General features: G+C 43.7%; 3 protein-coding genes across 5 annotated transcripts in view; all 3 read right to left on the bottom strand.

The window, feature by feature from the left end:
- Window positions 1-1,797: 1,797 nt before the first annotated feature.
- taf6l (TAF6-like RNA polymerase II, p300/CBP-associated factor (PCAF)-associated factor) lies at window positions 1,798-9,436 on the bottom strand. Of its 2 annotated transcripts, none has more exons than XM_029526730.1 (12): window positions 9,114-9,436; window positions 8,592-8,763; window positions 8,416-8,502; window positions 8,141-8,291; window positions 7,976-8,026; window positions 7,714-7,808; window positions 7,560-7,634; window positions 6,902-7,122; window positions 6,276-6,408; window positions 4,799-4,927; window positions 3,029-3,525; window positions 1,798-2,948 (listed from the first exon to the last, which is right to left on the bottom strand). In XM_029526730.1, the coding sequence occupies exons 2-12, from the start codon at window positions 8,736-8,738 to the stop codon at window positions 2,606-2,608; spliced, it is 1,929 nt and encodes a 642-aa protein (XP_029382590.1). In that variant the 5' UTR covers window positions 8,739-8,763; window positions 9,114-9,436; the 3' UTR covers window positions 1,798-2,605. The 2 variants fall into 2 exon arrangements, with proteins under 2 accessions (XP_029382590.1, XP_029382591.1); XM_029526731.1 differs by having other exon boundaries at window positions 8,416-8,497.
- A 630-nt stretch (window positions 9,437-10,066) lies between these two features.
- On the bottom strand, window positions 10,067-13,047 carry cth1 (cysteine three histidine 1). Its single transcript, XM_029526964.1, has 2 exons — window positions 12,985-13,047; window positions 10,067-11,008 (listed from the first exon to the last, which is right to left on the bottom strand). Exon 2 carries the CDS (start codon window positions 10,931-10,933, stop codon window positions 10,067-10,069), a length of 867 nt encoding a protein of 288 aa, XP_029382824.1. The 5' UTR covers window positions 10,934-11,008; window positions 12,985-13,047.
- A 1,835-nt stretch (window positions 13,048-14,882) lies between these two features.
- The window catches only part of mta2 (metastasis associated 1 family, member 2), a 29,543-nt gene continuing 20,869 nt past the window's right edge, over window positions 14,883-23,556 (bottom strand). The window contains exons 7-18 of one of the 2 annotated variants that reach the window (XM_029526402.1): window positions 23,351-23,453; window positions 22,637-22,736; window positions 21,435-21,623; window positions 21,273-21,347; window positions 21,129-21,187; window positions 20,940-21,040; window positions 19,340-19,479; window positions 19,023-19,251; window positions 18,779-18,868; window positions 18,562-18,686; window positions 18,254-18,396; window positions 14,883-17,320 (exon numbers count right to left, since the gene is read on the bottom strand). In XM_029526402.1, coding sequence (XP_029382262.1) covers window positions 17,167-17,320; window positions 18,254-18,396; window positions 18,562-18,686; window positions 18,779-18,868; window positions 19,023-19,251; window positions 19,340-19,479; window positions 20,940-21,040; window positions 21,129-21,187; window positions 21,273-21,347; window positions 21,435-21,623; window positions 22,637-22,736; window positions 23,351-23,453 — 1,508 coding nt within the window. In that variant the 3' untranslated portion in view covers window positions 14,883-17,166. The remainder of the gene's footprint in view (window positions 17,321-18,253; window positions 18,397-18,561; window positions 18,687-18,778; window positions 18,869-19,022; window positions 19,252-19,339; window positions 19,480-20,939; window positions 21,041-21,128; window positions 21,188-21,272; window positions 21,348-21,434; window positions 21,624-22,636; window positions 22,737-23,350; window positions 23,454-23,556) is intronic. The other variant, XM_029526401.1, reaches the window with a different exon arrangement.

Below are 23,556 nucleotides of genomic sequence, written 5' to 3'. Positions count from 1 at the left end.
GGCAAAACATCAATTAAAGTTAAATGCCTAATTCTAGGCTGGGCTACTGTAACTCATTACTGTCTGGATGTCCAAACAAATCTCTGAAAGGCCTTCAGTTGATTCAGAACGCTGCTGCACAAATATTAACAGGAACTAGGAAAAGAGATCATATCTCTCCTGTGTTAGCTGCTCTTCATTGGCTTCTTCTTCTTTTAACATATAAAGCTCTTAATGGCCAAGCTCCATCATATCTCAGAGAGCTCATAGTTCCTTACTGTCCTAGCAGGTCACTCCGCTCTCTAGATGGAGGTTTACTTGTGGTTCCTAGAGTCTCCAAGAGTAAATCTGGAGGCAGATCGTTCAGTTATCAGGCTCCTCTTCTATGGAACCAACTTCCAGCATCGGTCCGGGGGGCGGACTCTTTAGTAATTTTCAAGACCAGGCTTAAAACTTTCCTGTATGACAGAGCTGAGAGTTAAAAAGTTAAAGTCCTCTACTCTTTAGGTATGCTGCTGTAGGCCTAGACTGCTGGGGGAAGGACTGAGCTTCTCTCTCTCTCTCTCCCCCTCCCTCCCCCCTGCAGGTGCTGACAATAACCACACTTCTCCTAAATCCCTGTTTCTCCCAGTTCTTGTGTACTGCATTGACTAACCATGTTCTGCCAAAGCCTCTGTCTCTCCCAGTTCCTCTCCTCTCTCTCCCTGTCCTCATCCTGCAGGTGGTGACTCATCACCCTCCCATGTTCCTGAAACACCTGCTGCTGTCATATCTTCATGAATTCTGTACTACAGCATCATCTCCATGAACTTCATGCAGCAACATGTTCCTGCCATGTTCTGCCCCGGCTTCTGCCTCTTCTGCCACTGTCACCAAGTGCTGGCTCATCGGGGATCTGTTGGGTCTCTTTAAATAATTTTATAAAGAGACTAGATTTGACTTGATTTGAAAAGTCACATTATCTTTGGTCAGGTCCTTGAAGGTCATGATAAGAGGTTCAGTACCGTGTTTGGGAAGTGCATATGTTAGCAAATCAACTGTTGTCACATGTTGGAACAATGAGTCTAACCTGTAGCCTGAAGAGGTTGCCAGTCTATCACTGGGCCGACATTGTTTCTTACACTTCTCTACTGGAGTTTTTGACCACTTTTCTTTTGCAAACTGCTCAAAGTGTTTCAGCTTTGAAAGACAATTTCATCCAACTGTTTTTAGATCTGTCCACAGATTTTCAATGAGATTCAAGTCTGGATTCATTTCTGGCCATTTCAGGATTCACTAGTGCTTTCTTTATAACCATCTCTGAGTGCTTTTTGAAGGATGCTTTAGGTCCCTGTCCTGCTGAAAGACCTATGACCTCTGATGGAAAGCCATCTCTCAGACACTGGGCTTAACACTGTGCCCCAACGTTCTTTGATAGTCATCAGATTTCATGATGACAGAAGTCTAAGGGTGAGAGTATTTTTGGCAATGACTGTACAGCAATCAGTTATACCATCATGACCACTGACAGATAAAGTGAATAACAATATCTGGTTACAACTGAACATGTTGGTAGGATATGCTATGAAACAACCAAAAATCCTGAATTTACGCCTGATGTTGAAGAAGGAAAAAAGGTCATACTGCAGCTCTGTGGGTGTTCGTGGTCTGCAGTGGACAGGAGGGTCCTACCAGAAGTGGTTCAAAGAAGGAAAACTACTGAACAACAGACAGGAGGAGCAGCTGGATAACCTACCTGTCTCACTGCGACAACTGTTCAGGAACGGTTTGAAGAATAACCACCACTTCATGGTACTGGCTTAAAATTCCCCAGATCCAGCATCTGTAGGATGAGTTGTACCAACAAGTTTTAATTTTCAAACAATTAAAATGTATAACATTGTCTGTATGTAAGTGGCAAATAAAAAAAGTATGAGGCTTAAGACCAGAGCTATCTTCAGCAGGAAAAACTTTACATAACCTTTGTTGAAATCCCATTAGGATTAAATGTTCAACACGTTCCAACACTATATTCACAGATAATCAAAATGTCCTCGATCACCACTGAAACTCAATATGCACACTTTTCTCGTGTTTGAAGTGGGTACCCGAGGCTCATGTCTTGACAGGGATCTGCCTCAGACTCATCATATTCATTCGCCATTGATGGACATGTCAATGAAAAGGAAAGCGAGCTGCTAAACAACAGCTTTAATGAAGGTTCCAGCTTCTGTTCAGTGTGAACAGTTTGGCCAGTTATTGATAAAAAAAAAACAAAAAAAACAAAAAAAAAAACAGATCAATAATTAATAGTGAAAAGTCATCACCAACATCACTCACACAATCAGACAGTTCCTACACTGATCCGAGAGGCATCTGCACAATGACAAACACCTGAGCTTGGCAACATGACGGTCTAAAATGAAACAATTTTGAGTCAAAACCACAGGGGCTGAAAAAGTTTAAGGGAAGAATAAACAGGTCTATGGGCAAAACAGCCAAAGAGATAGGAAAAAAAAAAAAAACATTTAATGACAAAAACAGACCTTCAACATTGATGCTCTATAGCGACTGAGACTCAAATAATTAAGATACTGGTTAAACTCTCCGCATTAGCTAATAACACTGCAGTCTGAGGTCCTTCTCTCTACAAGGGCAAGTGAAGGGAGTAATGAGAACATGCCCAACGGCGTACTGGTTTGCCCACCCGGCCAATGACAGGCAGTTTGTGGGCATAGGCACGTGGGGGGACAGCTGAGAGAGGAGGAGTTGGGGCAAAGTTGGTCTGAAAGGGACGGCGGCCTTGGCAGCGGAGGCCCATTTGCCTGCCCCCAATTAGAAAAGAGAAAGCTGGAGGTCCAGTCTGAGAGGAAGTGAAGCGAGCTTTGGGGAAAACGTCACGGGACAGCCCTGCTGAGCGCTGCCCTGAACGTGATGAAGATCGGGAGCGCTGCACAGAGGAAGAGGAGGAGCAGGAGCGGGTCAGGGACCTGATGGAGGAGACGAAAGTCAAAGACATGCAGTTGAATACCCAAACCAATAATTTGGTGTCAATTTGGTTGCTGCTTACCGTCCTGATCCTGTTGCCGCCAGGCTGGGCGGGGTCGGGTCAGTCCGAGGACTCCCATCATGCCTGGGGCTGATGTTGAGGTTGGCAGTTAGCTGTGGCATCTTGCGTGTGGTGTCTGGGTTGGAGGTAGGACCAGGAGGCTCCTTCCTGGCATCACTGAGCTGGGATGACTTGAGGGCAGAATAGCTGCTGAACCCTGGCCCAGTACTAAACCTGACAGCAAGGCTGTCTCCAAAGAAAGAGTAGAGCTCACAGTACATGGCAGGGAGGGGAACTGGGGTCCACTCCTCTAAGGGACATCCAGCTCCGCCTGCCTGGAGGTGGCTGGCAATTCCCAAGGTGGCCTCAGACAGAGGCTCTGGAGGGGGACTGAGGCCGGGGGAGCTAACTCTGTAACATATAGAGCCACCTGCAAAGCCAGTCTGACCACTGGAACCCCCATCTGATTGCTGAGACAGGGACAGAGCCTTCATCTTCAGCAAACGCTCTACTGCTACCTGCCAAACAGAGAGAACCAATGTCATGTCATATGGTTACAGTCAGTGAGATGATTTTTTTTTCCTCAAGCATCATCCTTCATGAATTGCAATCACCCCTTTTCCTTGTTCATGTTTTCAAATCAAATCAGATTTATTTGTACAGCGCCAAATCATAAAGTTACATCAAGGCGCTTTACATATAGAGCAGGTCTAGACCAAACTCTTTATAAATTTATTTAAGGAGACCCAACAGATCCCCCGATTAGCAAACACTTGGCGACAGTGGCAAGGAAAAACTTCCTTTAAGAGGCAGAACCAGGCTCAGGGGGGGCCATCTGCCTCGACTGGTTGGGTTGAGAGAGTGAGAGAGACATGGGGGAGGTGGGGGGGGGGGCTGTAGGCAAGAATATGATGCTGCATGAAGTTCATGGAGATGATGCTTTAGTATGGAATTCATGAAGATATGGGACCAGCAGGCGTTGCAGGAAAGTGGGATGGTGATGAGTCACCACCTGCAGGATGCTGTGTTTCCTGATAATGTTGCCTAGAGGAAGCAGATAAAGCGTAAAGAGGATTGGTCCAAGTAATGAACCCTGTGGAACTCCATAATTGACTACAGTACATGAGGAGGAGCTGTTGTTTACATGAACAAACTGATGTCTATCTGATAAGTAGGATTTGAACCACCTTAGTGCAGTTCCTTTAATCCCAATTTCATGTTCCAGTCTCTGTAGTAAAATATTATGATCTATGGTGTCGAATGCAGCACTGAGATCTAGAAGGAGAAGTATGGAGGCTGATCCATTGTCTGAGGCCATTAGAATGTCATTGGAGACTTTAACCAAATAAGTAAAAAATCTCTTTAAAGAAGCTCGTTGGTACTGGGTCTGAAAGGTATCCTTAACTTTCTATGAAAATGTCTAACTAGAGCTTTCAGTCAAGCATCAGAGGCTTACCCTGTATGTGGAGGGTCTTGATGATAATCATCTGGACAACTGTGCAGTTAACAGTCGTCATCATCATTATTCTGGCTGTGTGTATTGAACTGGGCTAAGTGATACATATTTATACTGTATGAATGGACATTCACCCAATATTTTTGAGATACTAGATGGTTCATTGTCATTGCTGTGAGCTGTGATCATGGGAATAAAGGAAAAAGAGCTTTAAATATTGTTTTTAACCTTATCTGACTGTGACAGTTTTACTGGAGAAACATCAGTAATAAAAAGTGAAAAAAATAAACCAATCAAACCAACAACTGAGGCTGATATAGTTCCGCAGTACTGACCAGGATGGCTCCATACACCTTATGTCCATCTGCTTTGACCTGAGCATTGGACACAGAGTAGTCATCCAACACCGCTTGCAGGTTGGCCCAGTAGGCAGGAAGGTGTGGAAACAGAACTCGCTCAACTGCCTGGGAAGGACAAAACACACATGTCAAATTTGATAACCTTTGAACACAGAGCAGAAAACATGATGAAGTGGAGTCAAACATTGAGGAAGTGGTCCCAGACAGATCACACAATACACAAAAACCATTTACAGCAGTGACATTAAGGCATCAGATACAACCAGTTGTGTTGATACTAAAGAGATACTAAATATTTTACATTGAATTTGGCTGAAATTCGTAGAAAATTACGCAATATAGGCTGGCCTTAGAGCTCAACACTCTACAACTGAAGAGGAAATCACATAATAAATGGAACAGAGGACCTGACTGCAATGCACTTAAATTTCAAAAGGCATAAAATGTTGAACAACAGATGAGTCCCAATTCGGGGTGTGAAGCTTCAGGGGCTGCATCTGAAAACTAAATATGTCATAGCAGTGGGGCCAGTCTCTTCAGAGGCTCCTTAAGGTATATCCTTTCCCCAGAAAACAAATACTCCAACAGGTGGATCAGTAATGACCAAAATATCCCTGGAATCATTACACCAGCAGTGAAAACATGCCATCAAAAACCACAGAGCGAGCCTGAACGTGACACTGTATTCCAAGTACTTGAGTTCATCTCAAGTTAACAGCTAGCAACATAGCTGTTAAAACCAAAGGCCAAGCTTTCCTGAAAAAATGTTACTTGTACTGAAGGTTACCAAGGCAACAGCAGTCACGCTGTGACATAAAAGCAAGTAAGGGAACAGCTGGTGACAAAGTAAAAATCTTCATGAGACTAGGTAGTCTCATTTTTATTTTAGTTTTGTGGTCTACGATGGCTACAAAAAGGCCACATCTTTGTTGCACAAGAATGTGTTGCCAAATTGATGAAGATCTTTTCTGATGGGGCCCCTCGATGCTTCAACTGGTAAAGTATGTACTGTAGAGCTCAGTCTTGAACCTAGAGGGACACAGGATGTTGCCCCTCCTGTCACCCTGTGTCCCTCTCTTGCTTTCCTGCCCCGTGACAACCAAGGCAAAATCTGACCCAAAAAGTAACTTAAATGGATGTTTTCTGATTTGCAGCATGCCAAGCTCTCCAAGCCACTGAAACAGCTATTAATTATATTGGGAAACATGAAACACACCAGTTGCTCAATCATTCTTCAACACTGTTGATTTTCACTGTTTTAATATAACCAGTCCCCCCAAACATTAATATCACAATTGCAACAATAAACTAGCAAATTCAGCCAGTCCCCGCAATATTTTGGCCACCCTTGCAATTTTATTCTCTGGTCACCCTACATTTTGTCTGCATCTCAAATGGTGTGTGTGTAAAAAGAACTGTATAACATTTTTACAGCTGAAGGCAGTGAACCTACTTTCCATCCCAGAGCATGAAGTCCAACCACAGCTCCATAGTGGGAGCAAAGCGGCCTTACTGGGTCAGACAGAACCTTCTGTAGCGACACCAGGATCTGATGGTAGAGACCACTCACCAGGTCACCGTGAGTCCTGGATGGAAGACAGACAGGTGAAGAGAAGCATCAGACTTATGTTAATGCTGCATTTCTGTGTCTAATGGATTTGTTGCTTTAAGACCTGTCATATAATTAAGTCCATAAAGTCTTGGTCAGACCCACAACAAATTAAGAAAAACACTGGTGACATGCTGAGTCTGTTCAAGCAGATTAGATCAAGCAATTAAGATTATTTTCATCACTGATTTAATAATTAGTTTGAAATAAAATATAAAATGGGTAGCATGGTGATATAGTGGTTAGCACAGATCCCCCACAATAAGGTTGTGGGTTTAGTTCCCGGGCCTGAAGCCTTTCTGTACAGAGAGAGAGGATTTGCTCCAGGTACTCTGGTTTCTTCCCACCCTCCAAAGATATGCCTGTATGGGTTAAATGGTGACTCTAAATTACTAAAGTGACTAAGCCCTGCACATGAGGTATTAATGCTCTAACCAAATCTTGTGTACTGAGGAATTCCATCTGCTCACCAGAAGATGTGGCTAAGCAGCAGGGCAGCATAGTCCCTAAGGGTCCAGTGATCGTTGAGCGGGTTGATGGAGGCAGCAAGTGGCTCCAAGATGCAGTACATGACGCTGGAGACCAGGCTGCGGATATATGAGCCCAAGTACAGGTAGGGGTTCTGGACCAGGCTCTTGACCATGTGGAGGAGCCTGTTGAGCTGCTCCAGATCATGGCTTACTGACTTCACCTGGAGAAACATGCCCACATGATCAACACAGCGAGAAACTAAGAAACACACATTACAGGATTTTAGTTTTTACAGTCAGTGGACATGAATGCAGCTACAAAAATCAGTTTAATTCTAAAAAAAAACAAACAAACAAACAAACATGTATGAATTCTTTTGCATTACTTTTAGTGTAATTCACTGAGGACATAATATCAGTGTGATGCAATAAAGCCTATGTACTCAGGAACAAGCAGGTTACAGCACAAATTTCCTGATTTGGTTAAGTAATAAGAATCAGCAGAACTAGATTTGATATTGGTCCAGTGTCAGCAACCAGCACCAGGCAGACCTCACAATTCCCCACAAATACAATTGGCTGACAGTACTTCCTATCAACTGATATTCATCAATTTTAATTGTATTAGATATTTTACTGATGCATCTTTAACACTCACCCCACTGATGACATAGACAAAATAAGGCAGCAGGGCAGCTATCTTGGCATTGGACTGGAGGTCCAGCAGAGCTACCTGAAATACAGAGACAAACATTAGAGTAACACACTTTTTAGACACACGAGGTGCGTGGCTGTGTTAAGCAGCTGTTTACCTTCATGAGGTGGGGGTCCTCTCCCAGGATGGCCCGTGTGATCTGCTGGTAGTACTTCAACAGGTCATCTGACAGAGACTGCACTGCAGATGGTACTGGGGGAGTTCAAAATAACCTCAGCAACACTTACACACTCAGAAAAAAGCCATTAAAGGAACGGAACAGTTCACTGTTCTGGTTACAATGTTTATCTGCTTTCTCTTCCAATGTTGTATCCAATATTGACTTGAACTTTCAGCCTAGATATAAATAAAAGTCTTACCAGTCCCCTGAGGCTCCAGATTGCCTTTCCCATCCATATATGACACATTCACTAATGTGAAAAGAAAAGGTGAAATAACTAAGGAACAGACACCTTCTGAATCCAACATTGATTTTCACCTACACCAATTATGCTTGAGTCATTAGTTTGTAAGAGTGCTCATACCTCGCACCATGGTCTCAGCACAGCCTTTAGGGATGTTAGTGGCCAGAGCCAACTCAACCAGGTTGATGTCCCTATCCTCAATGAAGAACAGCTCTCCTTCCTTCGCTGAACGGAAAGGCAGTGTATCCTGGGCCCCATAGCCACAGATGGCCTGGCAAGCACACACACAAGAAAAATGCTGAAGGCAGCGACAGCAACAACTGCAGCTTGTAAATGTTTTGTCATTTGCTGCTGACTGGAGGACAGCTGTGAACGGAGAACATGACCCGTCTCACCTCCACGTTGCTCCAGTGCAGAGCTCTGTTGAAGTCCTCCACAGTAAGCTTCCTCCTCTTGGCGTGCCTCATGAACTGAGAGCTGCTCTGCGGTCCCAGGGGCACAATAAAAACGCTGTTAACGTCAACATGAATGCACCTCGATACACATGACAAACAGGCGAGGCAGCTCTGACCTGTGTCGCTTCCCTAAGCCGATAACAAACGTCCTCGGCCAGCAGACCTGCCACATCGTCGCCAAGCTCCACGCCTGTACTCTCGGCCATGAATTTGACAGACTCCCGGGAGATCTCGGCGAAGCGGCGCTCCTCCCGGTCCGCCATTCTGAGAGAGACCGCGGGAAGCTGACTGGGAAAAGCCCCTAACGTTAATATGACTTCTCCCCAAGACCAGACTGCTCAACTGTGATCAGCTGAATCTCTCATTTCAATATCTTGTCTTGGTGTTTCTGCTGTGCCGGAGATGGCCTGGCACTGCCAGCATTCCCTCTCGCCCAGAACAGACGCGTAAAAGTGAAGCGAACTTACCACGCAAAGAGAACTCCCCTGCTCAGTGTGTGGGACCGTTTAGATGCAAATGAACCAGTAAGGCCCGAGCCATTACCGGCTGCGGCTAGCTATCCGACATGCTAAGCTAACAGCTGTTTAAGTGCAGAGAAAACAGGATGGTCGGCTTTAGTACTCAAATTCAGAACGTACCTTTCAGTTAGAACGACTGATGACCCAACGCAGCGCAGTCAGATTGAGATTTCGACCGAACTGCTTCTCCACATACGGTGCAAAGTTAGCATGTTCGCTAACCCGAGTAAACAAGCTTTTCAAAAGCAAAGTACCACCGGGAGGTTACGTGTGCCCATTCCGCAACAGCATGTTGCAAATAAAATACAGGTATGCAAAAATTTTCAGAGAGACTTCATGAAATTCTCAAAAACGCCAGTCAACTCCCACAAACCTAACGAGGCCACAGCTCCATGTTGACATTCCAACATGGCTAGCGATGACGCGCCAGGCGGAAGACACCGGTGATTGGTACCGAGCGGTACAGCGGTCCGCCTGCACAGGATGAGCGGCGTCCGACGTTTAGTTTTAATGCCTTTGACGTTATGAAAGCCAGCCAACCTTGCCTAGGGTTAGGAGTGCTCGTCCACCGGTGTCGCTACTTCAGCACATAATGAGCAGATGCGCTGTGTTCATCCAATGTTTGATGGGCTTCAGGTCTGGACCACCGAACTATCGTCAGACCTCATTAATGACGCGTCAGTTTCACACCTTTACTCCCATTTTTCTGGCATTACGGCACATCATCCTGTTTGAGCAGTAGCGTAAAAGAGTACATTTACAGTGTTGGATTAAAATTGTTTATTCATGATGCTGAGTTCAGACATCTTTGCTAAGTTTATTAATAGAGTATATACAAATTAAAAAAAGCCACACACAATCATAGCTGAACCAGAAGGGATTGGCAGGTCCAGAACTAGAGGCTGTCTGATCTACAACTGAACATGTCAAGGCCTGCTTGAGCTGCTGACAGACACCCAGTAAAACTGCAGTTTAAAAAAAAAAAAAAAAAAAAAAAAAAGAAAAAATATATATAAATAAAATTTAAGCTGTGATTTTTAGTGCTGATGCTGTAGCCACCTAGGCCCGTGTCTTCAGACTGCTCTGTTGTCCCAGATCTCCTGGGCCTTGTTGCTCTCTAGCTGCTGCAGGTGGAGGGCCAGAGGCAGCAGTAGGTCACTCAGATGCTGGCTGGAGAAGGTGAAGGCATTGTTGGCCATAGCCTCTGCAGGTGGCGTGGACAGAGGAGAGGAGGAAGTTGAAGAGTTTGATGACGCTGAGGTGAAGGGGGAGGTGGGGGATGGTAGCCCTGAACTTCCCAGAAGGTGGCGGGATCCTCCTTGACTGTCCTCAGAACCCCTGAGCTTTCTTTGGAGGCTGTGCTGAAAGCGGCAGCGTGTGCCGTACAGGCAGAAGCCAAATGAGCTGAAGGTACGGCACAGAGCTCCCCGAGGCTTCCACTCTTTGGAGTGTGGTTGCAGTTGGTCAACAGCTGGCTGAGTCTTTTCCTCACCAACATGTTGAGGCTGTAGACTGTCGCTGCCATCACCGCCCTCGACATGCAGAAAGTTACAGCGCGTGCCAAAGGGACAAACACCAAAAGAGCGAAAGGTGCGGCAGGGGACGTTCCTACGGCGGCGTAGAGTGGGGCGCTGCTCAGTGGGGTTGTGGACAAACAGGCAGCGGCTGCCATAGTAACAGTAGCCAGTTGCGTGGTAGCTACGACACAACTCTGTTTTGTACTTTGGATGCCGGAAAGGAACATGGAGCTCATGGAGGCCGTGGGCAAACTGGCAGCGCTCTGCATACTTACAGAACCCAGTAGCTGAGTAAGTGGTACAGAGCTCCGTCTTGTAGCGGGTTGAACAGATCCAGTGAATAAGAGGAGGGGAGGGGGACTCTACCAGGGGCAGGAGAGCTTTGGCCAGGGAGAGGCCTCCAGCACTACCCTCTCCAGACATCTTGTCACTGGACAGCAGGTTGTCCACCAGCTCCTTATCTTGGCAGGAAGGCAAGAACAAGTCATCACTGCTGGTCTGGAAGGGGGGGAAGACAAGCATGTGAAATACTATCTGCCAATAACCACAATACATGGCAGCCTATTGCACCAAAGGGTGGAGAAAAAAAAAAGAAAAAAAAAACCCTCTAAATTTCCACAAAAGTTATCAACTCACTTGAAAAGGCAAGTTCAGTGAATAGAAAAGCATAATTGAACCAGAAGGTTAACATTATCAAAATTTTAACTTTAGTCCCATCACAGAGACCTTCATGTGAAGGACAGTGAATTAAGTTTGAGACAGTCAGAATTGATAGCTGTTAGAGTTACAGGACTGAGCCAGGCATGAGTTTTAATTTAGTCCTGAATCAGAGTCCTAACAAATGTAAAAACTTGTGGTATTATTGGGCATCATTATTGTTGAGTGCAAGCATTGAGCTTTTTAGGTGGGTCATGTATGAAACAGTTGTGAGCAAGTGACACCATTGGTTTGTGGCTGTTTTGAGGATGCCAGTTTGACCATAACAGGTTTTGAGACAATCTGAAACCATGTTTGAAGGAGAAGGGCTGGAACTGACCTGCTCTATATACACTGGTACTGTCAGACAGACTGCAGCCATACTATAATGCTTACCCTGCTGTATGGTACCATAAATGCAATCAAGAAAACTTTCACTGAAAGGGGAAGGGAGAAAAAAAAAAATACCACTAGTGACAGCTCTAGAGATTTTCTGTTGCAGATGCTATGGGGCTGCCCAACACTCAGGAGGAGGTGCTTCGAATTTTGGGACACACTCGCCCCCCCCGGTGCTATTCTATTATAGAGAAGCTACAGCACCACCTAGCGTCCCCCTGCCGCCGCCATTGTTTCCCACAGACTTCAATACAACCCGAGGCAGATTTGATGTTTCAGTCGAGTTGATTTCTAGACAGTCTGAGAGCTAAAGAAGTGTAATTAATATAGGGGCACATTAAGCCAGGAAACGCTCAAATTTCTAGTAGTTGAGGGACTGGTTAGCCACGTCCAGCGAGAAACGTGCACTCACCTCGAACATGGCACAGACACACTCAGCCAGCCGAGGAGGCGTTTGCGTTAACTTCGTACCGGACTTCGCCGCGGAGCCGCGCTGGAACAGTCCCAAGCACCGCTCCACCGTCCGCACTCACTTTTAAAGCGCCTTCAAGTCAACTGGCTACAGGTGCGCTCGACCTGCTCCTACGTCAGCAGGGAGACGACCAATCAGGTGAGCAGCTGTGACTGAGCCATGTTTCCCCACCGCCATTCATTTAACATACAGACAATGACAATATAACCCGATGATAATAAAGATAAACACGGCGAAAAAGAAAGCAGCTGTAAAACATCGTCCCTCCATACTGCAACAGTCTCATTGTGAACTCAGCTTAGAAAAGAACAATCACATTCCATTGTTGCTCCATAGTATAGAGAAAGCATTTTGAATGGATGTTCAGCAGTGCAGATAGCGTTCATACGAATACATTTAGCTTCGGATCTCTGGATCTCTGAAGCTGATCTTTTCTCTGGCCTCTAACACATGACGGGACATGATGATGGTCCAGCTGTTGCCTGGCAACCGCGCACCATTGGCAGCCTTTTACAGCAGCTCACCGGTGACCTCCTTTTCTGTTCTTCTTTATTCTGTCTTTACTGTCTTCCAATACCCAATACGCATCTATGGTACTATTCTTTGCAGCAGCTGCCCGGACCTCGACCTGAGGAGGAGGAAACGGGGGAGCCGTGACTTGACCTCCTTTCCATCATAATGGGAAATGTAAGATCTCTTCCTAACAAGATGAGTTGTCGGCGCTGACTATAGGGAAGTCGTACTGACACGATTTGGTTCGGGCGGACAGCACAAGGGAGAGTGGTGAGAGAAATTACAGAACGTATCTCTGGGCACATCACTGTTAAAGAAACACTCTGCAACAAGGACATTGAACTGTTAGCAGTTAGCTAACGAGAAGTCACGCATGTTTATGGAGACAGCCACCTACGTTCCCCCTTCTGCTGACGCTGACTGCAGACACAGCACACACAGACCCTCCTCGTTTCTGGGGACTTCAGTCATGCCTGTCTGTCTTCATTCGTCCAGTACATTACATGCTGCACCAGAGACAATAGAGCATTAGACTTGTTTTATGCCAGCACCCCCGCTTTCACTTCTTCTGAGGAGAGGAACTGAGGGCAGTGCAGTGGGAGCTACCCCCAAGGGAACGGTACCGGCTCTGTTGTTCTTCCCCTTTTGCACTGCAGATTCTCCCTTAACTCAAAAGCTCTCTGAGGACTATGCCATTGTCTGCCTCATTACGGAGGGGGACAACCGGGAGTAGAGGATCGATGCTGATTTTGTGGACTGTTTTCTGCAGAACCACCTCCAGATCACAACGGGGAAAACAAAGGAGATGGTGGTGGATTTTCGCAGGTGGGCCCAATATTCCAAACACTGGTGAATATCCAGGGGATAGAAATTGAGAGTACCGAAGAATTCACCTTAATAACGACGTGGACTGGCCTCATCGCGCTTCTGCAGTTTACAGGAAAAGCCAGGTGAATGGGACACCGTGGTGGCAGCCGCTTTCTCAGCTGGAGGCGTCTGCTGGGGCAGCAGCAACGAAAAGATTTAACAAACTTACAAACAGGATGTTCTCTTGACTCACTGGACGTGATGGGAGAGAGGAGGATGAGGACCAAGCTCTCATCCGTGTTGTCCCCACTGAGGGACTCACAAAGGACCATCTTATCCTAAAACACTTAAGGGGTTTGATATGAAAAGAAATACAGAAATAAGAATAAATGTAGATCCTCAATCAAATCTGTAAAGAGCACACATTAATATCTTAGGAAATATCTGAAGGGTCCCTGTTAGTCTTCAAGTTCAAATTTTTGGTTTTATAAATTTTAAAAACAGCAAATTTAAACCAGTCCACTTGCAATGGATTCAGATTTGGTTCAACTCTTCTGGCTCCGAGTGCTGCAGGTTTTAAGTAACCAAAATGTGACTGAATTCTACCTAACAGGCCAGATATCCACTCACAATTCATATAGTTCCTACACTGTATTAGCTATTAAGAGGAGCTCTGTAAGGATCCTGGACTTGATCAGTAAGATTTGAAAAATATACAGATGTGTCATGATGACCACATGCCACCAAAACAGCCCTGACCCACTGAGTCCTCCCCCAGACCTTTGAAGGTGAGTTGTGGTATCTGGACCAAGGGTTAAACAGTAGATCCATGAAGTCCTGGAAGTTTTCAAGTGGCTCCTTGAGATGCAAGGAATGTAGAGCCAAGTCAACACCTTGAACTGGTTATTGTTCCTCAAACCATTCCTGAGCCATTGTTGCAGCATTTCCACAACATTAATATTGTGATGGATCAAAGAAAGGGTGATGCCTTTTTAACTGACATGGATAAATATCAATGTTGCAAATTCTGTTACAAAACTTAATGCGTGCAGCACTGTCACAAATGTCTGGAAATTCTTCAGTGTCTGTCAAGGTTTCACTGTGTCCACACCAGTATCTGAAAGCTCAATAAGTCTGAGGCAGTGCTCATCAGAAACAATTAGATTAGCACATCAATCTCACCATTCTCCATGACGTACTCATAACAGTTCTCTCCCTCACACACTGAGTTCTGCCATCAAAATACACTTTTCTGGTAAGGTTTCAATTTCAAACTTCTTATTGCGGGGCAAACAGAACCTCTCTTAGACCCAAGCACATTCTTTATTTATACCTCACTGAGACTTCATGGCATCAATAAACAAATTTGTTTAAAGCAGATGTAAAAGATTTTAATTAAGTATTCGCTTTTTAAATATTACTAATAGATGGGACTTGCATTTTCTCTGGGGCAGCAGTCTGGCCAACAGTCAAGAAAAACCTCTCATCTGACCACAAAGAAAAAAAAAATTCTTTATTTCTTTTCTTATCAAGATACATTAAAGGATACAGAGACATCGGAATAAAAAACACTTGAGAAAAACTTTCAATTATAGCATGTTTGTCTCTCCACCATACAAAAATGAGCACCCATCCCTTTTGAATGTCACCCATGATTCAAATGACCAGCCCACCCACCCAAGAAAGGAGAGCAATGTTTCACATGTACAGTAGCACATTAGAGCCATCTCCTCAATAATGGAGCAGAATTACACATACAAGATGTAAAAAAGTTCCAATATGCCAGTTTTCACCTTTACACTGATTCGTATTTGCTACAAATTCAACACTTTATTTATTTTTGTGAGAAATATTACAAAGCCCACATTGGGACCAGACTTGTTTATAAAACCAATGTAACGCCTCAACTCTCATGGCTGAGGGATGCACAGGAATTATAATTATCCAATTAACATCTTACTTTAAGTACTTTGTCTTTTCTAATGATACAAACGGGGAAATGAAGCAAAGCAAATCACTGCACATGTTGTGACAGCAAGATTCCTTTCACATTGCCATTCAATCAGAAAAGTTGCTTCTGTTCTGCATCAACGTTTACAGAAGAGGATTACTGCCTTTTAAAAAAAAGTTATGAATATTTGACATTTGGAGAAAAACTTCAATCTCAGATTTTTATTTTATTTCATTTTTAAGATTCAGAGCTCATTTTCTGGCTCTAATCATCTTCTGTACATTTACATATTGCTGCTTTATTCTTTACTGTAATCCACTGACCAGTGATGTAACTGGATCAGTTTCATTCAAATTAACTGAACTCAGCATTGTTGGAAATGCTGTGACTGCTGAGTCCACCATTTCCTCAGGGTTCAAAGTGTTGTTTTCCCACATTATATAGCTTCACACTTGGACTTGCAGATTCATATTACCTCAAAACCAAATGTTTCAGCTGCACAGTAACTCATGTCGATCATTGTCCTTTAACACACCATTGATCCTTTCTGCAACCTACCCCCACCACCAATACCAGCCTTTTCAGACTTGTGAGGGCCAAGTTCAGCAGAGCAGTGAGTACAGATGTGTGACAGGAGATGCATTAAAAAATGACTGTGATGCTCCATGACACATGTTGTACATAAGTTCATTCATCACAAAACAAATTAGAGCATTGAAGTTAGACTCAACCAGACAGTAGTAAACTGGATTGCATTTTTCTTTTTTTACTCTTAGACAAATAATTAATAAATTGAGATGAGACATGAAAATCCTGAATCTGTCAACACTCTGTTTGCTCTGTTTCTTGCTGTTGGTGTGTCCTAACCCTAAGAGCGACTAAAAACACAGGCTGTATGGATGTTTTGTGATCAAATCAATTAGAATATTTTTTTCCAGTTAAGCCTTAGTAAAATGAGTATCTGGTCTATTGGCTGTAGTAGGAAGTAGGAATTTGGAGAAGTCAGCTGTCCGGCTGTTTTGTCTGTAGTTTAGATCTGTACTTATACCTGTCTCAAACCTCAGCTTTCACTACTCTCCAGTTGTTTTGTGTGCACTCAGTGTTTATAACCCTGAGGGGCTTGCACAGAATGGGGGACGCATAAAAAATGAAACTCTTGAGAAGGGTAACCCTGGAAACAGCCTCCTGACTAATGATGGGAAAGTTGCAGACTGGGAGAGATAAGCAAAATCGTGAAGTACTCCTTCTGCCCCCACAGAGGAGAATATGAATGAAATCAAATTAGATCATCTACCTGCTACAAATGTTCCCTCCTATCTCTTTTTAGCACCTCCACATTATCTTCATATCCTGTGGGTGTCGACCCTCCAACAATGCATATATTTACACAAAATAGCAACATGGAGAAAAACAGTGTGCTTTATCACCATTGTTTCAGGATGCGAAATATCTTGATTTAAATTACACATTTAAAAACAGGTGGCCTTAAAAAGGAGAGAAAAGAAATCGGACCTGGAATAAAATACTACAAAGCCCAAGGTATTTGTGTGTGTGTGTGTGTGCGTGTTTGTGTCAGTGTGCTGCTGTGTGTCTGCTTCTTTTGCATAATTGAAATGTATACTCATTTAACTTTGTGTGTTTGTGTGTTGGGCACTTCAACATTTGGGAAGTAACAGGACTAAAGCAAAATGATACTGAAAAGAAAGAAATAAAAAACTACTGGTGTGGTGAACTGTGCTGCCTGTAACTGGCAAGTTGAGCACAGACCCTGACCTCCCAAACCTCATGTCCTGATAAAAGACTCCCACGTCCATTTTCCCCTCAGTCCTCCAGGACAATGGGTTCACTGGTGCTGGATGGGAGCAGGGGCATGGCCAAGGAGCGAGGGGGTGGAGGCAGTTTGATCCGGACCAGGAGATGAGGTTTTCTCGCTGCTCGACGCATCTCTGACTGGGTCAGATGTTTCCTCAGAGCCCTGAGAGAGGAACATGAAAATACACATCAACAGGGAAAAATGGAGGACTCTAATACGTCCTTTCCTTCACCTCTCAAGCAATAAAGAGGAACACACCCATGATGCATGATGAGTTCCAGTTCCACGACAAGTACTGACATTTCTTAGTAATCAAGTATTGACTGGCGTTTTTTGGCTGTTTCTCCCCAAAAAGGCTTGTAGCTGTTGTAGCAACACACGGACATGTTTGCGATAAAATATGTGAAATACGTTTTAAGAATCAATACTAAAAGGAAACATCTTATTAGTTTCTCCAGAAATGATGACATTTTTTATTAATAGTACTATCTTTAATAATTCTTTAATTAACTTTACTAAAACTTCATCACTAAGATGTGTAGAACTTCATTTCTTTAAAAACAACAGAGAATTTAGTCTTTGCAAACAAAGATTATATGATAATTAACTAACATAGAATTGAGATCTAATCAGAAGGTCATAGGTTTCTGGAAAGAGATGTTAACCAGATATAAACAGGGCAGAAATGAGCTTGCTACAGTTTTACATATACTGGTTAGCTGTCTGGATGTTTGGTGACCTGCTGCTGTACCCTGACCAGGCCAGACCTGGTGGCTTGATTACATTTCAAAAATACTAGGATAAACCAGAACGATGGATCTATGATGTGTATTGATGTGTATGATGTAACATTTTTTTTCCTATTCCTCAACATACATTTTCTCAATAGTCATTGGGTCAACCAGTGCCATCCATTTTATTTGTATTGTTTTTTGTATGTATGAGGAAAAAAATAAAAGCTGAATCTTGACAATTGATGCTTGTATAAAATTGAGTGGCTACTGTCTGATCCTCAAACTATCAGTGGAAAAATTATATTAATGGATATAACAACACATTATAAAAACGAGTTGTCAAGCCACTCAAAAAGCATACCTGGTGTCCTTTGTAGCCACAAAAACCACGGGATTGGGTGCTTCCCCCTGGCTCACCTTCTGCCGCTTGATGACAGACTGGGAGGTTGTTCTCATACCTGAAGTGTACGGCCTTCCATTGGCTGGGTAGGGCACCCCTGAAGCCTGTGAGCCAATGAAAGATCAACAGTTACTCAGTGAAATTCCCATTGGAAGGGAAAGACAGACAGAATCAGAGAGAGTGGTTGCTCATTAAGTTTCTTTTAGATTCAAAAGAGGCATGGTTTCAACATTTTTCTGGACAGTGTGTGTGTGTGCACGCGCATGAACACTGACGCTATCAAAGCCTCTCTTTCCCAGCAGGTTTTGGCCCACCCTGGGCTGGCTGGCCTGGTTTCTGTTGATGGGAGTTGGGGGTCCTCTAGATGCCTTCAGTTTCAGAGGAGCTGAGATGGCTGCAAGAGACACAATGACAGAAGATCTCAGGGGAGGACAAACAACGAAGAGTGTGGCAGTGAGGAATTATGGTCACAGGACATGTTCTCACCTAAATCCTTCACAATTGTTGCCAGTGACTGTCGAGGCACCACTTTGCTCTTCAAAGGAGTCTTTGTGGCTTTGGGCAGACGGATCATACCTGAAGAAACAAACAGTCACTTACAGTCTCTGTCACTTATCTGAGTAATTGAACAAGGGTTAGAAAGGGATTGAATCCTCTGCTCATTTAAAAGTACATTCATGTGCATTAATCAGCAAACAGGTGAGAGTGCTGCAGGCATGTGGGTACGTACACTCTGCCTTAACAGCATTGGCATTGATAGAGGCGTAGGGTCGTCTTGCTGCACGTCGTGGCTGCAGGATGTCTTCACACACTCGTCGAGCGATGCGAGTCAATTTGGTGGTCTGCAGAATGAATGTCTGGCGATTTTTGGCCAGCAGCTTTGCTCGACCTTCATTGCGGGTGAACGGTGACATGCCTTGCACCTCCTGGCGTGTCATGTGACCACGGGGGCCTGACTCCTGGTCAGAGAAGAGAGAGTACCACTGCTCTAAACTGATAGATTAACATAATTCAAGATAAAAAATGTGACCATGAGAGGAGACTTACAGAGCCTCCTCTACCGGCACCCTCTAGCTGTGTAGGTGTCTTCAGGCCTCCATACTTCTTCCAGTAGATCCAGCAGGAGGCGCAAAGCCTGCATTGCATATTGGGAGGCCCCCAAGCATACCACTGAGGAGACTGGGTTGCTGTGTGGGTGATGAGGGGAAATATCAAAAAACTCAACCGATAAACAAACTAATGAGTTTTACTCTGGTTTAGAGTCTGATGTGATCCTGGGATGTTATCACTATGTCTGATAGAAAAACGATCTACTTAAACTAACATTTGGCACAGCAGCACAAGTACAATGAATCATGAAATCCCCCCCCCCTCCCATGACGTTTCCTCCTTCGGGTTGCAACAGCAAGCATTGTTGATTTGGCAATCAATCAATCCATAAATAAATACTTACATTGGTATGCTAAGTTAAAAAACAAAAAACAAAAAAACCTAACATGACTGTAAGAATCAGATTGAGTATATGCTCTATTGTCATTAGGGACAGACCGATTATCACTTGGGCCAATTATTGGTGCCAATATTCGGCATTTTGACACATACAGGCGTCTGGCTTTTTTTTTTTTTTTTTTTTTTTTTTTTTTAAATCTGACAGCTGATAAGAGATAAATTTTCTGGGCTATTTTGGCTCTGATGCAGTCGTGCCTCTCTGTCTGCTGTCACTACTCTGTCTCTAACATTGTCCCACCCACAGCGCCATCTGATTGTTTACATGCAGAGCCACGGCACGTGCAACAGCCAATCAGTGGTGAAAGCTGTGCATGCACAGTGCACAGTGCTCATACACATGGCGGAGAGGAGAAAAGGTTTTGCTGAATGGAGAAGGTCCAGAGCTGGATGTATAAAGAGAACTGGATACAGCGTTGGTGGCAGGGCATATTCATTCCTGCAGATGTTGCTCAGTGGCGCATGATGCCAAAAGTGTTTGTTTTCCAGGTGTCATGATGGGCATAAAAATACCCAGATCTTCTGCATTAGTTCCGCATTGTCCGGCCCATAGAGCAGGTGCTGAGCTTGGGAGCTCCCTGCACTTTTTGTTAGAATTTTACAACAAAGATGTCTATTGTCTAAGATAAAAACAAACCTAACATGTTGATAAGCTGTTTAATAAACATATGTTTAAAGGTATTTTAACAATTTAACTAATATAACAATAACAATATTTTCCCTTTTATTGCAAATAAATATCAGTTATTGGCCTTTTTGACTAGATAGATAGATGTACTTTATTGATCCCAAACTGGGAAATTCTCCTCTCATGACTACTAATAATCGGTATCAGTCTATCTCAAATTGTCATTGTACACTTGTTACAACAAGATTGGTTAAGGATATATCTATACAATAGTGAATTAAAGGAGAGATAAATAAGTAAACCATAAATATACGACGATAAAATACAACATACTAAAAACTATAAATGTCATGATTCAGGCTACGAGAGGCTAAGGCCAGGTATCACATACAAAATTATCTTCACCAACTTTCTTCTCTGTCCCTATAAAATTCAGACCTGAAAAGCTGACCTTGGAAAGACTGATTATGTCATGTTTCCTGTGTGCAGTGGTGAACCTGTGTGGATACTTACTATGGCAGCTTTCACAGCTCAGCCCTTTCTGGAAACCTGCTGCCCCATTCATCCCAGGCTTACTGCCAGGTACCATGATCTGGTTGGGGTTGGGTTTGGTGCTAGTGAAGAGGAAGAGTAGGGAGTTACTGTGACAGCTGTTCTACCTGAAGGCAGGAACTTGACCCAACAGCTAACAGAGCTACTCACTAGGTGGGGATGTACACCTGCTTCAGTTTACTGTCTGCCTCTGCTGCTTTTAGTCGTTTCTGATAGAGAGAAAAAATATTTCCATCACAAGGAAAACACAGGAAGTCATCATGTTGTATGATGTTTCGTGGCTCATGCTCCCACCTGCTGGATGTAACGGTCAGTGGTCTTCCACATGTAGTAGAACTGGACCACACTTGCTAGAGATTTCCAAGGTAACTAGGGAGAAAGAAAGCAGACCAACTCAATCACACTACAGTTCACAGCTTGAAAAGGGTCTGACATCAGCAGTAGTACAATGCTTACAAAATCTTGGCGAATGTCATTAAAGTCTTTGCCATATTTCTCCAGAGCCTCCTCAAACAGCATGGCCTCCGAGGCGCTCCATTCTTCCATCTCATCACGGCATAGCACCGGACCCCCCTGAGGGACCAGGGTGGACATGGCCTTGGCCAAGTCATAATTGTTCTTCTGCAGTGTGTCCATGGCATGGAACTTTCAGGAAAGAGAAGATGCAGTCAAGCCTTAGAGAATTATTACGATCATCACAATGAGCATTATATAACCCTTAGATTTCACCTACACCTGTACACCTGATCTGTATCCACAAAGAGGAACATAGAAGCATTGTATTGGGCAGCCTGTCAGAGTTGGGCGTCTACTGTAATAATCATCACTTTTTGTGCCAAAGTTTCCTGTGTCAGTTATTGCATCACTGTCCATCTACAGGACTCGGTGATGAAATAGGGTTAGGGGTAGAGAAACAGGTGTATTCCAGCCCTGGATCATACAGACTGTGAGGAACATCTAAACCTTATCATTTGTCAATGGCTACAAGCAGATCCACTGCTCTTTGCCACTTGCTTGAAGCTGTGATATCTGATCTAGAGATTCATAATCATGCCAACTACTTCACCCATGATATGCCACTTGCAACAAAAACAGAGAACAGATCCATTGATGTCACTGGGCTTTCACTGTGCAAGAATTTAGAAATGACGGTGGGATTTGTTGACAGAAGAGGTTTGACAGGAGATAATTTCAGGATTCATTTGTTAATTACTCTTTGGTTAATCATTTAATTTCTACATTTCTGAGAATTCCTAGATTTTTGAAGACTTAAGCAACAGCATCTTCTAAATAGTTAGTTAATAATCCTTTTGTAAATGATAGAAACCTGATAGAAGCCATCAAATAAACAACACACAGAGCTCCCCAACCCAAGCATTTTAACTATAATAGAAGTGAAGATTTCTGTTTTCATACACCTCAACCATAGCCATTGAATTGGCTAATCATACATGATGTCGATAATTTTAAATAAATGTGGATGACTTCTGTCGATGAACACAAGTTTGCCAGGCATAGCTGTCCTGTTGGTAATCCAGCCTTCATTTAACGCTCATCACGCACAGTGAACTAGTTTGACTGATACAACACATTAGGATTGATACATATCAAACATATAAGCATCACAGAAAGTGAGCATAGGCTGTCAACGCTCTTACTAGTGTGATATCTCTGGAGGCTGCAGCTGCACTCATGTGCAGACTAGGCTGTCGAATAGAACTGCTGCAGTCAAGGGCCCGAGCAAAAGTCCCCACAGCTCTGAAACAGACAGAAACAGGTCAGCATCACTGACCGGCATGATATATAGTTACAACAGGAAAACATGACCACCGTTTCTATGGTAATGTATACAATGAGGCTGAATGTTCTTTATAACACCACTAGATGGAGCATTTTGCTCAAGGATCAATATGTGAGCAGGAGGATGTGTGGATCAAAAACAAACTGGACAAACCATCAATCCTTATTCTGATGCATTTTATACATACTGTGATCTGCCCTGGGGTGAAATTCAACATTTATGGCCATGATAACTATAATCTTTGTATAGAATTTATAATTTGGACTCCTCTGCTGGTAGTTTTGGGGTTTGGGATTATTTTGGCCATATGGATTGGAGGAAGGAATCGAATCACCGACCTGATTGGTTGATTAGCTTTCCTACCACATCCAATGACTGGCATTGTCATTGGGTGTGTGGCATGAACATTGACAGTGCTAAAGTGATTAATTTAGACATTAGAGATGACCAAAAATGTTTCTCTGGAAAAGCTACACTACTGATTACTGAGTCAGATGTTGTCATGGCAACAGGATCTAGAGATGATGGTGATGGTGATGCATCTCGGTGACAGATGGCAGGGGGGCGTTACCTTGCCACCACCAAAAACTGGTCGATCTGTGGGTCTTTGAGCTGATTGTTGGGGTCCCAGACCTTGGTCTCTAGCTTCTCGTGGATCCGATTATCTGATTCACCTGTGATGAAGAGAGACTTGATTCAACATCACCTACCAGACTCTGTCCTGTCTCTGGTTTTTAAATGCAGGGGACATTTGCTTGCTTTCCATCTCAGCCCTCA

Source organism: Echeneis naucrates, chromosome 18 (assembly GCF_900963305.1).
Source record: "Echeneis naucrates chromosome 18, fEcheNa1.1, whole genome shotgun sequence".
NCBI classification, from domain to species: domain Eukaryota; kingdom Metazoa; phylum Chordata; class Actinopteri; order Carangiformes; family Echeneidae; genus Echeneis; species Echeneis naucrates.
This window is presented reverse-complemented; position numbering and strand designations above follow the sequence as displayed.